Here is a 12803-nt window from a genome sequence, read left to right as displayed (position 1 = left end):
AGCCATTTTTATGACGGAAACAACATCCTAATGTTTGATTCATACTTCAATCAATACACATTAGCTTTGCTTTTTCCTCTATGCATTTTCAGAAGTTGGGGGGAAAAAACAAACAACAAAGAGGTTTAGTGAAACCCCCCTCTTACTAAAAATACAAAAACTAGGCGGGTGTGGTGGCGCACACCTGTAGTCCCAACTACTTGGGAGGCTGAGGTAGGAGAATCTCTTGAACCCGGGAGGCGGAGGTTGCAGTGAGCTGAGATTGTGCCTCTGCACTCCAGCCTGGCGACAGAGTGAGACTCCATCTCAAAAAGCAAACAAACAAAAACAAACAAACAAAAAACCAAAAAAAAAAAACCAACTCAAGCCACTTAGAGCAAGGCGCCCATTCTGACCGGGCACAGGGAGGTGGTGGAGATGGAGGGCTAGGATGGTAGGCTTTCAGGGAAAACAGTCTGAGGCGAACTCTCACACCAGTTTAAGGATTCATATACTAAAGCAAAATACTTTAGAGTTAGTAGGTAGTTTTATACTTGATAACGTGGAAAAAGGCAAAAAATTAGCCAGGCGTGGTGGCGGGCGCCTGTAGTCCCAGCTACTTGGGAGGCTGAGGCAGGAGAATGGCATGAACCTGGGAGGCGGAGCTTGCAGTGAGCCGAGATCTGGCCACTGCACTCCAGCCTGGGTGACAGAGCCAGACTCTGTCTCAAAAAAAAAAGAAAGAAAGTAGTAATTACAGAATTACAGGCCAGGTGTGGTGGCTCAAGCCTGTAATCCCAGCACTTTGGGAGGCCGAGGCGGGCAGATCATGAGGTCAGGAGATCAAAACCATCCTGGTTGACATGGTGAAACCCTGTCTCTACTAAAAAATAAAAATACAAAAAATGAGCCAGGCATGGTGGCAAGTGCCTGTAGTCCCAGCTACTCAGGAGGCTGGGGCAGGAGAATGGCGTGAACCCGGGAGGCGGAGCTTGCAGTGGGCTGAGATCATGCCACTGCACTCCAGCCTGGCAACAGAGTGAGACTCCGTCTCAAAAAAAAAAAAAAAAAGTAGTAATTACATGAAAAAATGGTTTGTATAAGCTAATTAGTATATTTTGAGAAAGCCAGCTGGAAAAGGCCTCATGGTTGGGCAGTGTAATCCTAACCAAAGTACCAGGGTTCAGGAATTACAGCAATCAGAACTGTCGAGGTTCAGTAATTGCTGACAAGTGTCTCCACCTCAGGAGGACAACCCAGATACCACAGAGCTGGCTTTGCAAACATTAACTTCTTGATTTATCTACAGGTATGTCAGGCTGAGAGGAGAAGGGGTAAGAAAGTAGGGGCCATTCAAGGAACCCATCTCAGGAAAATAACCTGTGCAGCTGCCTCGGTGAAGCCACAAAGTGCCTTTGAGGCTGTGGAAATGGCCTCTCCAAACTCTGGCAGATTTCCATTCTTGGCATTTTGGGAGATGCCAGTCATAGCCTCGCCCAGCACCTGAGGAACAGAGGACATCAGGGGAGTCAGAGCGTGTTCTCAGAACCCCAGGGCAGCATCTGGTTAGCTCCATCCTACTGCCCTCTCTCCTCCGAGTTCCTGGCTGTGCTGACCTTTGAGTTCTCCATTACACTGTCCAGGCAACCAAAGTAGGACATGTCATTGATGGGCTGGACGGGGTTCTCCAGGAGTTCCCGGACTGTCTGTGTAGGGGGAGGGCAAAGTGAGATCCAAGACACCTCCCTCAGACCCAAAACCAGAACACTTCCCTCAACCTCAATGCCATCAGCCTGCCATGGGCCTACCTCCAACTCCCGCAGGGCATTATCACACTCCTTCTGGCCGGGTGCCTGCTGGGTGCACATAGTGATGAGCTGATTGATACTGTCAGTTACTGCCCTGGGAGGGACAGAAAGTTGAGTGAATAGGTGAACAGGTCATCATTTCTGGGTCCTATATATTTATCTTTTGCCTATAGCCACTCTTTTTTTTTTTTTTGAGATGGAGTCTCACTCTGTCGCCCAGGCTGGAGTGCAGTGGCCAGATCTCAGCTCACTGCAAGCTCCGCCTCCTGGGTTCACGCCATTCTCCTGCCTCAGCCTCCTGAGTAGCTGGGACTACAGGCGCCCACCACCTCGCCTGGCTAGTTTTTTGTAATTTTTTTTAGTAGAGACGGAGTTTCACCGTGTTAGCCAGGATGGTCTCGATCTCCTGACCTCGTGATCCGCCTGTCTCAGCCTCCCAAAGTGCTGGGATAATAGGCTTGAGCCACCGCGCCCGGCCTGCCTATAGCCACTCTTAAGCCAGGAAGCTCTCATGAACTGCCTGCTCCCCAGTCTCACACAGTCCAGGGCTGGGCATGTCAGCAACTATTTACCTGGCAGCTGCAGCCAGCTGACTCTTGAGGTTAGGGGCAGCAGGGTCCGTGGACAGGGCCTTGGCAGCCAGAAGAAGTTTGCTTGAAGACATGGAGATGCCCTTCAAGTTGGACACAACTTGGGCTCGGTCCTCCTGGCTCTGTTGAAGTTGACAAGGTCAATGCATTGTCCTGTCCTTTCTTATCTGTCTCTAAAAGGGATCTTCTTTCCCAGACACTCAAGTAGTGCTAGAGACTGGGGAGGGAAGGGAGCCAGGAGCAAGTCAGGACTGGTCACCCAACTGCCTCCTATCTAACCCTTAGTGGGAACCATTCAACCACTAAGACAGACCCTCTGCCTCTTCATACCGGAGCCTGGCCTGCCATCTCTACACCAGCTTCCAGGAAGGTGCTGAAGTCCTGTCCAAATCGGCCTGAGGCTCGAGCCAGGTCCTGAGGGGTTCCCCGAGAGGCCTGCACCAGTTCTGTGGCTGCCTGATTCAGCCCAGCAGCAGCTTCATTCAATCGGCTCTGAGCTTCTTGAAATGTCCCAGTGCTAGGAGGAAGCTGCAGGGTGAGAGGGGAAGTCAGACAGAAGAATGGGGAATGATGCAGGGAGAAGTTTCGTAAAGGAGGGCTGAAAAGGTGGGCACATAGCCTGGGAGTAATGAAAGGGGACAGATCTGGGAAGTCAGGGTCAAAGGACAACCGAGAGGGAGGAAGGAGAGGCCTGGCATTCTTTTGACTCCTACGTTCCCCCACCCCCTACCGTCCTCCTACCGAGTCACTCAGGAGTCGCTTGCTGGCATCTCCAACTGCCCTCAGGGCATTATCCACATCGCGCTGGCCAGGTAGGCAGCTGACACAGCGGTTCAGAGCCTGGGTCACTGCTTTAGCCACCTGGGGTGAGAACGGAGACAGGGTTGCCCAAGTGAAAAGAATTTGAGTGATCGCCTCCATTCATGCGACCTGGGAGATGACTAGCTCTACTGCCTCTGAAAGTGAAAAAAGCATTGTAGGTGAACAGGCTGAGGTTAGGGTTTCAAGTGACAGTAATTAAACTTCCCCAAACTTGGTGTTTAGCTCGGCCCATGACTGAATCCAACTGAGACGCTTCTACAAGACCAAGAGGGCTGGGCACGGTGGCTGACGCCTGTAATTTCGGCACTATGTGAGGTCGAGGCAGGTGGGTCACGCGGTCAAGAGATTGAGACCATCCTGACCAACACGGTGAAGCCCTTTCTCTACTAAAAAAAATACAAAAATTAGCTGGGTGTGGTGGTATGTGCCTGCAGTCCCAGCTACTAGGGAGGCTGAGGCAAGAGAATCACTTGAACCCAGGAGGTGGAGATTGAAGTGAGCCAAGATTGCGCCATTGCACTCCAGCCTGGGCAAGAGCGAAACTCCATCTCAAAAAAATAACATAACATAACATAACATAACATAACATAACATAACATAAAATAAATAAAAGACCAAGAGAACATAAGGATGGAATCCACAGAGGGGCTCTCAAGAGCAGACACGAGAAGACATCATTCTGTCAGTGCGGACGAGGCTTAGAAGCTTTGGTGTCAATCAGGGTGGGCCTTATGAAGGAATCTGGGGGAGAGGGAGTGGCCCCTTCCCAATACCTGACCTGGGCAAGCCGCTGCTGGCTCTCAGGGTCCCCTGGATGGCCAGCTGCCTTTTTCGCCTCCTCAATAAGGCTGCTAGCTTTGTCCAGCACATCACTGGCCGTGTCAAGTACAATGGCCTGCACTGCAGGATCTGACGTCAGTGCAGCAACTCCCCTAGCGGCCTGGGCCAGTGACCGCAGCCCACCTGCCACATCCCGAGCTGCAATACCTGGGGAGATGAGGAGAAAGAGGGAAGGGAAGGTGCCTTCATTGCCAGGCCCTGATTCCAGTGGTTTCCTCTGTCAGTCCCATCCCTCATCCAGCTCCCATTTTCCTACCTCCCTCACAATATGCCCCATGCCTGGCCCTCTGCCCACATACCTGCATAATTCTCATTGCCCTGGGCAACCTCTCCCAGTAGCTGGGCGATGGCGGAGCTCACAGCTTTGGTGCTGTTGCCCAGGTCCTGGGCACACTTCTCCATCTAAGGATGAAGGGGGAAGAACTGGACTTGAGAAAGGAGAAGGTGAGAAGAAGGAACCTGAGAAGGTACTTGGGGACAGGTGGCAATTTAAATAAAGGTTTTGGGCTGGGTGCGATGGCTCACACCTATAATCCTAGCACTTTGGGAGGCCGAGGCAGGTGGATCAGCTGAGGTCAGGAGTTCAAGACCAGCCTGGGCAACATGGCGAAACCCCATCTCTACTAAAAATACAAAAATTAGCCAGGCATGGTGGCGCATGCCTGTAATCCCAGCTACTCAAGAGGCTAAGGCAGGAGAATGGCTTGCACCCAGGAGGTGGAGGTTGCAGTGAGCTGAGATTACACAACTGTAGTACAGTTTAGGCGACAGAGCGAGACTCCATCAAGAAAAAAAAAAGAAATAAAAGAAAGAAAAAGAAAAGAGAAAAGGAAAGAGGAAAGGAAAGGAAAGAAGGGAAAGGAAAGGAAATGAAGAAAAGAGGAAGGAAGAAAGAAAGGAAGGAAGAAACAAGGAAGGAAGGAGAAACAAGAGAAAGAGAAAGAATGAGAGAAAGAAAGAAAGAGAAGGAAGGAAGGAGAGAGAAAGAAAAGAAAAAGAAACGAGAGAAAGAGGATATAAAAAAGGAAAGAAGGAAGAAAGGAAGGGAGGGAGGGAGGGAGGAAATGTTTTGAGTAGCTCTGGGGCACGGAAGGGAAGGAAGACTTTAGGATTTGAGTAAGAATGAGGTCTTCAACACACTTACTGTCTCCCCAGGTAAGGGTTTAAGCTTGCCATCTCGAGCCGCTGCCTTCACTTCCTGTAGATCTTTCTCTAGATTCTGTACCAAACTCAGGGCAGAATCCATCTCCAAAGGTCCACATGCTTCCTGAGCCTATAAGAAAGGGGTTTTGGGTGTAGGAGGTCCTGCTGTGTCTCACCAATGCCTCTGATCACACAATTATCCACGTATCGGGTTATTCTGCACAGATTTCCTCTCATTACAGGACTCCAACCTCATCTTCCAAAGCCACAACCAGCTTCCATACCTTCTGGGCAGCTGTCCGGAGTTCAGCCAGCGCGGTGCCCAGGTTCTTGGCACACTGACTCAGCTGCATGGCTGAAGCCTGGTCCTGAATCGTTGGCACTGAGGCCTTTGCAGCTGCCACCATCTTCCCACCTGGCTGTTGGGGAATAAGCAGGTGGATGAAGTGTGCCATCCTCCCTCTGGGCTTGGGTACAAGGACTGATGATGATCAAGACGTAGGGAACACTGGGGCTTGGTATTGCAAAAGAGGCTGTTCGCAGAGATTCAAACTATGGGAGATGGAGGCTTAGAAAGGTGGGAAGGTCAGGTCAGAGAAGTGTAGAGAGGGTGCCTTGCCTGCAGGAAGCTCTGGCTGGCAGCAATGAGGGCAAGCTGAGTGCTGGGGCTGTCAGGCTGGGCTTGGCTTCCTCGGACACCTTGCACCAGCAGCGGAATCTGCTCTGCCACTGCCTGTAGGTGAAAAATGTCATAAGAGACGCACAAGTCTCCCTCTTCCTACTCCCACATGCTTCCTAGAGTCTTACCTTGCAGCTCTGCGCCAGCAGGGGCTGGGGGCCGGCAGAGGCCTTGGGGGTAGAGGCTGCGTGCTGAGCTGCAGCGATGGTCTGTGTGGCTGAGGCTGCAGCCTGCTTGGCTGCATGCTGTGAAGACAGAGTAGTCAGACCAAACCCATGGATTCCCATGCCCAGTCCCTGGCCTACCTTGCCCAGGCTATGCCCCAAGGACGTATGAACTTACTCTCTGAACCTCCCTTCCAGTTAATTCCTCCCACAGCACCCACACTCTCTTGCTCATGGTGAAACTCCCAGCCTCACCTCCAGGCGCTGCACCAGCTTTTTCTTGATGGCATTCTGCGCGGCTGCATTGGTGGCCATGCGCAGCCCCTCAGCTGCCTCCCGCAGCCGCTGCTGCTGCTCCTCACTGTCAGGGTAGGCGGCTGCTCCCTGCGGGAGAGGTGGAAAGACAGTCATCACCCAGCTCTCCTGTGGATCCTAAAGAAGCTCCTCTCTCACTTCTCTAGACTTGGTTTAAATTTCACGTATTTTCCTGAAGTTATCTCTAATTGGCCCTACCAAAAAACAAACACCTTTGAGAGGAGCTGCCTCATGAAGGTCAGTGGGAAATCTCAGGGGGCTAGGATTCCCACTAGATGCTGAAATCCTTTCTTAAGGTGAAATTGTTTTGCCTTCCCCTCCTTGGGGAATACCACACATGAGTGAGGTGAGTAGGGCTCCCTGGGCAAAGGAGGACTCAGTTTAGAGCAGGCATCTCAGGAAGACTAAAGCAGGGGACCTGCTTACTCCTGCCAACGGAAAAGCCCCAGAGCCCAGGGGGCCTAGGAATCATCTGCGCTTCTTTCTGATGGTTCTCTGCATCCTGGTGTCTCAGTGTCCTACTGCCTTGTCCTTCTCTGTAAGGCTGGCAGCAGAGGCCCCAGAGACTGAATGCCTATGTGTAGTCACAGGGGAGACCAGGAAGGAGAGGAATCCCAGGCAGGGTAGCAGCAAAGAAGGTAAAAATAGGAATAGAAGACCTTGGACTTAAAGAAAAAGGATCTGGTTGCCTACTACAGAGGAATGGGAGAGATTCATTAAAGGACACAAAATTATAGCTAGATAGGAGTAAGTTCTAGCGTTCTACACCACTGTAGGATGACTAAAGTTAAGAATAATATATAGTTTCAAATAGTTGGAGAATACTGAATGTTCCCAACACAAATGATAAATATTTGGATAAATGATGGCTATGTTAATTACTCTGATCTGATTACTATATATGTATTTAAATGTCACTTTGTACCTCATGAATATGTAAAATTATGTCAATTAAAAAACAATTTTAGGCCAGGTGCGCCTGTAATCCCAACACTTTGGGAGTCCAAGGTGGGAGGATCACTTGAGTCCAAGAGTTTGAGACAAGCCTGGGCAACATAGTGAGACTACCTCTTTTTTTAAAAAAAAAAAAAAACAAACAAAAACCCGGGCCATGGCTCACCTGCAGCCTTAGGGCTCATTCACTTCCTGAGTGCTCCTATACTTGTCCTCTTGTATTTTCTGCTTTTCCTGGGTCTCCCCTATCAGATGAGGGTGACCATCTGGACCTCTCTACTTCCCTCCAGGGCCCAGTCTGGGGGTGTGCACAGACTTTGTACCTTGGCAGCCTCTACCATCTTGGCTGTGGCATCAGCTAGGATCTTGGCAGCACTTAAGAGCTTGCGGGAGTTCTCCAGATCACTTTCCCCCTCAGCATCAGCCTTGATGGCATTGACCAAGTCAGATGTGGCTTGGGCCAGGATGCGGGCCTGTCGCACCATCTCCCCTGAGAGCACAGGGCATAGTCAGGCAAGGAAGCCAGAGATACTGAGGTGTCAGGGGTGGGGACAAAGGTGGGGAAAAGTGGTGTAGACAAGGTAGATGGGGGCTTTAGGGACAGAAAAGAGACTGGCAAAAGCTCTTGCATGATTTCTTTGGGGTTATTTTTTTTCTGGGTTTAGGATCTTGAGAAAAACAGATTCTCCAGTGGGTTCTTATGGGAGGACAGTCTCCAATGGGTATTTTCAACCAGTAGCCTTGAGAAGATGAGACAGTCTCTGAAAACTTTTGGGGTCAGGGGTACAGTAGGGAAGGCTATACCACTTTCATGCCACTTTCTATATATTTTTGTGCATACTTTGGTATATTCTTTAAATGCTCCAGGGAAGGTAGAGGACTTAATATTCCTTTTTTTTTTTTTTTTTTTTTTTGAGACGGAGTCTTGCTCTGTCGCCGGGGCTGGAGTGCAGTGGCCGGATCTCAGCTCACTGCAAGCTCCGCCTCCCGGGTTTACGCCATTCTCCTGCCTCAGCCTCCCGAGTAGCTGGGACTACAGACGCCCGCCACCTCGCCCGGCTAGTTTTTTGTATTTTTTAGTAGAGACGGGGTTTCACAGTGTTCGCCAGGATGGTCTCGATCTCCTGACCTCGTGATCCGCCCGCCTTGGCCTCCCAAAGTGCTGGGATTACAGGCTTGAGCCACCGCGCCCGGCCAATATTCCTTTTACAGAAGAGGAAGCAGAGGGTTCAGAGAGCTTTAATGATGAGCCTATGGTTGTGTGGCTGGCAAGCCCACACTGTGCTGAGTTTCTTGGGGTGAAGTGGTTGGGTCCGCAAGGGGATGATGTCCAGTGGGCTTAGGGAACCCTAGCGGGGTTGTTTTCCTGGGGGTGGGTGTCTTACCAGCATCACCCATGGAGCTAAAGATGTTCTCAGTGACAGTAAGGATGGTGTCAGTGGCCTGGTCATAACGGCCAGCAGGCCCAGCCCCTGTGGCATGGGCCTTCACATGCTGCAGCAGCTCATTCAGGGCTTGGGTGACAGCTGTGGCTGCTGCTCCTACCCCTCGCAACAGTTGCCCATCCTCTGTAGCTGCCTGGGAGGCAGACACACAGCCCTCCACGGCTTTGGCTACCAGTCGTCCAGCCTCCACCAGTTGTTCTTGGCAGACAGGTGAGCTGATTGTAGGTGCCACCACCTGTAGGTAAAGTGAATGTCAGAGATGTAGGCAAGGGAAAGGAGGTAGAGTGTGCTGCTCATAGCAGTAACTGAGATGGGTGAGGAGGCCTCCAGAGCCAAAGAAATAAAATGAAAGGCTCACGTGTGTGTGGTAGTATCATCCCTCAGCACAGACCAGAGCAACCTTTGGGGCTCACCTTAGTACAGGCCACCAGTTGGGAAGTGGACAGGGCACACTGTGTTGCTGCAGCAATAACTTGGGTCTGAAGTCCCGAGTCCTCTGTCCTCTGGGCTACACTCTTGGCCTTGAGGACCAGGGCAGCTGCAGCACTTGCCACAGCTTTGGCGAGCTGCATTAGCACATCCTGTAAGAAAATAGCAGTTAGCATGACCTAAGATCAGGCTTGGGATTCACAGACACTTCTCAGAGGCGTAAGCTGCTTCATTATTCCCATTAATCCAATCAAAGGAGAGCACAGGCAGAAGCAACCAGAACCTACCCCGAGCCACTGCCCTGAGCACCCAGCAGGACAGAACCTCCACTGAAGAACAAACCCACACCGAGAGAAATACAGCCTACACCAAATGGAGACACACGAGGCGGATACACTCGATGATGACGGGGAAAGAACGGGGTGGCGCCGTTACAATGGGGTGAGGAGAGGAGGTATCCCCTGGGATCCCTTCACCCCCAGCTTCTTTACTCCACTTCTTGATCTTGGATTGGAAGTGGTCATCCTGGAATCTTGGGAGCAAGTCCCTGTACTACCCTACCTGATCCCATTTCCCAAAGCCTGCCTTCGCCAGGCCTCTTCATCTCCCACCAAGTTCTGGTCCCCTAGGAGGCTGAGGGAGAAGTACAGAAACGAGTGTATGCGGCTCAGAGAGGACAAAGCTGGGAAGGCCCAGGCCAGAGGCTGTTACCGTAGGGGAATCGGGGGGAGATCGAACCCCAGCCCCTCCGGATGCACATATCTGCACGGGAAATCCAGGGTGAAAAGTCAGCTGAGGATATTGGCATGGAGTGGGAAGGGGGAGAGCTAGAGGAACACTATCCTTAGGGTGGCATGGTCTATAGCATTGTGGGGGTCCTCAAGTTGGGGCAAGGGCTATGTATGGGGAAGAGAGGGAAAAGATGACAAGGGGCTAAAGAATACATGAGGGCCAATAGTAAACCAGCAGGTTAAGTTTGGATTCAGACGTTCTGAATTCTAACCCCTAAAAGAGAGATCAGAAGCTACCAGTATCATCCCCTGGAAATAGAGGATCATATTGGTTTTTAGGGGTCAATTCATAGAAGCCAGGACTAGGAACTGGATTCAGGAGCAGAAGTTACTTCCTAGATTCTGGGGTTCTGGGGGGTTGGGTAAGTCACCAACCTGGAAGTGGGGGTCAGTATCACTTTCCCCAATTTGTTGCAACAGCTCCCCACTGGCCTGGCCCACGTTCCCAGCTGCTTGCAGCAGGTTCTGACGGGGCTGTGGAGAGTGAACACCAGTCAGAAGCTGCCCAATCCCTGCCCACATGCCTGTGCATCTCACAGGCCCACGGGACTCAGGTTTCCATCCTGTGGCTTGGATTGTCCCTTCTCCTTGGGCTTGAACCCTGTCTCCACCCTAGCCCAACCGTGTGGCCCCTAACCTCAGCACTGGCTGGTTGGGCACTGCGCAGCAGTTCTGACACTGCCCCCGCAAGGCCCTTTGCTGCCTGCAACAGGGGCCGGCCACTGCCGCCTTCGTCCTCCAGCAAGGCAGCCAGCAGCTTCACCCCACGGGACATCTCCGTCAGGTTGGAGGAGATTGTGGTGACTGCACAGCCCACTGCGGTATAGTCTGTCTCAGCAGGGTCCCCTAAGGGGAAAAGGAGAAAGAGGAACATGAGAGACAGGGCAGGCCAGACGAAGGGCTGGGGAAGGAGCAAAGTCACACCCAGTTAGTCACACACACGTCCACGGAGAGATGCACACACACAGTCCCTTCCACAATGAGTCAAGGCACCGTCATACACGAAGCCAGTCACATGCATGCCTGTGCACACTCGCATCCTCTCTCCCCATCACACACCCGGAAGCTAGCATCCAGCCTACCTGCTGTCAGGTTCACCACAGATGCAGTACCAGCTGTGATGGCATCTACCTGAGAGTGGATCTCATGCTTTGATTCATCCATCTTGTTCTTACGCCAGGCCTTAGAGGCCTCAAAGAGAGAGGAAAAGACCTCAGGATCTGCCCTGGTTTGGTTTACCTCATCCCTATCCCTTGGAGTCTCAGCTTCAGTACCACGGGCTTCTCCTCCATCCCATACTTACAGCATCCTGGCCAAGAGGTGGCAGAGTGTCAAAGTCATCCAGGGTGGCCTGGGCAGCCTGCACGGCCTGCATGCTGGAGTTAATGGTTCCAGTGAGTGCTTGCTGGGCTGAAGTCTAAAGACAAATGGGGAGAAACAGGGACTAGAATGGATGTTTGGAGAAAACAGAAGGTAAAAGAGAACCATGGGCTAGGGAGAGAATACAAATAGGGACCTGGGAAAAGACTGCCTAACTCCTGGCTCAGCCCAGCTGAGGGTGAGAGAAGGGCCCTGGCACCATGATGGACATAGGACACTTACCAGAGGAGGCATGTGTCCTCGGTGCATCTGGCCGCTGGTAATCTGCTGCTGGGCAGGGGGCATGCTGCCCACCTGGAAATTCTCAGGACCAGAGGCTCCAGAGCGCATGATGGCAGGCAGGGCCACAGAGCCATGCTCCACTTTCCCCACCCGGTTGTACTGCTGCTGCAGGACTGTTGACCTGTATGGGGTGAACTATTGAGCTCACAGAGGACTCCTCATCTCTACCCCTCCCACCCGGTTACACTACCTTTGCAGGTGTGTGAGGTTTCACTACAGCCTGCAACTATTTAAATAACCATTCTAAGGACTCCCCACCTCCCAAGAGTCCTTAGAGTCAGGCCTTGCCTTCTCTACCCCTGGCAAATGGGATCAGCCTAACTCCCTTCGTACTTTTTGGGGGACACTGAGTCCTCCAGCATAGTAGACTCCTCATCTCCTTCCAGCCCAAAGTGATCCTTGCTTTTTTTCTGTAGGAAGAAAAAAGGAACAAGAGTTGGGATAATTAAAGAAGAGGGAAGTGGAGAAAAGGCAGCCTCTTGTTTCCACAACCAGCCATTTTCCAGAAGCTAAGTGCCCATTTCATTTTTTGTTTTTTTGACAAAAAAAGGCTCTGTCACCCAGGCTGAAGGGCAGAGGCATGATCTTGGCTTATTGCAACCTTTGCCTCCCAGGTTCAAGCATTCTGAGTGCCCATTTCTAAAGGACTGGCTTGTGGAGAGGGCAAGGGGAGACAAGGAGAAGGCTGGGGCAGGCAGTGCTCACCTTCTTCAGGATGATATCGATGTAGCCGGCAATGAGCTGTGCAATCTGCTCCCCTTCAGTTGTCTGTACTGAGTAGTAGCCATCTTGGTAATCTCCAAAATCCTAGGGTGACAAGGTGGGGGACTCAGTGGGAAAGCTCTAATCTATCCAGGATGGAAATGGCTAGGATGGGAGGCCCAAGGTTGAGCTGATGAGATGCCTTCCCGTGGCAACAGCCCTCTTGGAAGATGCCCACCTTTCTTGAACCTCCTCTTTATTTTCCTCCTTGTAGGGAAATTTTTTACTTCTGAGGAGTGGCCTCTACACTACACGGTTTCAAATACATATTTAGGAAGTCTCTTTTTTTTTTTTTTTTTTTTTTTGAGGCGGAGTCTCGCTCTGTCGCCCGGACTGGAGTGCAGTGGCCGGATCTCAGCTCACTGCAAGCTCCGCCTCCCGGGTTCACACCATTCTCCTGCCTCAGCCTCCCGAGTAGCT

At 51.6% G+C, this 12803-nt stretch overlaps 1 protein-coding gene across 3 annotated transcripts in view; it reads right to left on the bottom strand.

Moving 5' to 3' along the window:
• Positions 1 to 12803, bottom strand: part of TLN1 (talin 1) — a 36411-nt gene that overhangs the window by 12211 nt on the left and 11397 nt on the right. For 2 of the 3 annotated variants that reach the window (XM_033238130.1, XM_033238131.1), the window contains exons 11-34: positions 12327 to 12428; positions 11955 to 12031; positions 11562 to 11742; positions 11263 to 11376; positions 11042 to 11150; positions 10597 to 10805; positions 10335 to 10433; positions 9880 to 9930; positions 9153 to 9320; positions 8680 to 8974; positions 7618 to 7784; positions 6281 to 6409; positions 5990 to 6106; positions 5802 to 5915; positions 5467 to 5601; positions 5184 to 5312; positions 4339 to 4441; positions 3978 to 4186; positions 3119 to 3238; positions 2708 to 2905; positions 2360 to 2499; positions 1788 to 1881; positions 1596 to 1685; positions 1360 to 1482 (exon numbers count right to left, since the gene is read on the bottom strand). In XM_033238130.1, the coding sequence (XP_033094021.1) occupies positions 1360 to 1482; positions 1596 to 1685; positions 1788 to 1881; positions 2360 to 2499; positions 2708 to 2905; positions 3119 to 3238; positions 3978 to 4186; positions 4339 to 4441; positions 5184 to 5312; positions 5467 to 5601; positions 5802 to 5915; positions 5990 to 6106; positions 6281 to 6409; positions 7618 to 7784; positions 8680 to 8974; positions 9153 to 9320; positions 9880 to 9930; positions 10335 to 10433; positions 10597 to 10805; positions 11042 to 11150; positions 11263 to 11376; positions 11562 to 11742; positions 11955 to 12031; positions 12327 to 12428 (3273 nt within the window). The remainder of the gene's footprint in view (positions 1 to 1359; positions 1483 to 1595; positions 1686 to 1787; positions 1882 to 2359; positions 2500 to 2707; positions 2906 to 3118; positions 3239 to 3977; positions 4187 to 4338; positions 4442 to 5183; positions 5313 to 5466; positions 5602 to 5801; positions 5916 to 5989; positions 6107 to 6280; positions 6410 to 7617; positions 7785 to 8679; positions 8975 to 9152; positions 9321 to 9879; positions 9931 to 10334; positions 10434 to 10596; positions 10806 to 11041; positions 11151 to 11262; positions 11377 to 11561; positions 11743 to 11954; positions 12032 to 12326; positions 12429 to 12803) is intronic. The other variant, XM_033238132.1, reaches the window with a different exon arrangement.

This window comes from Trachypithecus francoisi, unplaced genomic scaffold (genome assembly GCF_009764315.1).
Source record: "Trachypithecus francoisi isolate TF-2019V2 unplaced genomic scaffold, Tfra_2.0 Lachesis_group16, whole genome shotgun sequence".
In the NCBI taxonomy this organism is placed as follows: domain Eukaryota; kingdom Metazoa; phylum Chordata; class Mammalia; order Primates; family Cercopithecidae; genus Trachypithecus; species Trachypithecus francoisi.
Note: the sequence above shows the minus strand (reverse complement) of the source record. Positions and strands in the feature narration are given on the sequence as shown.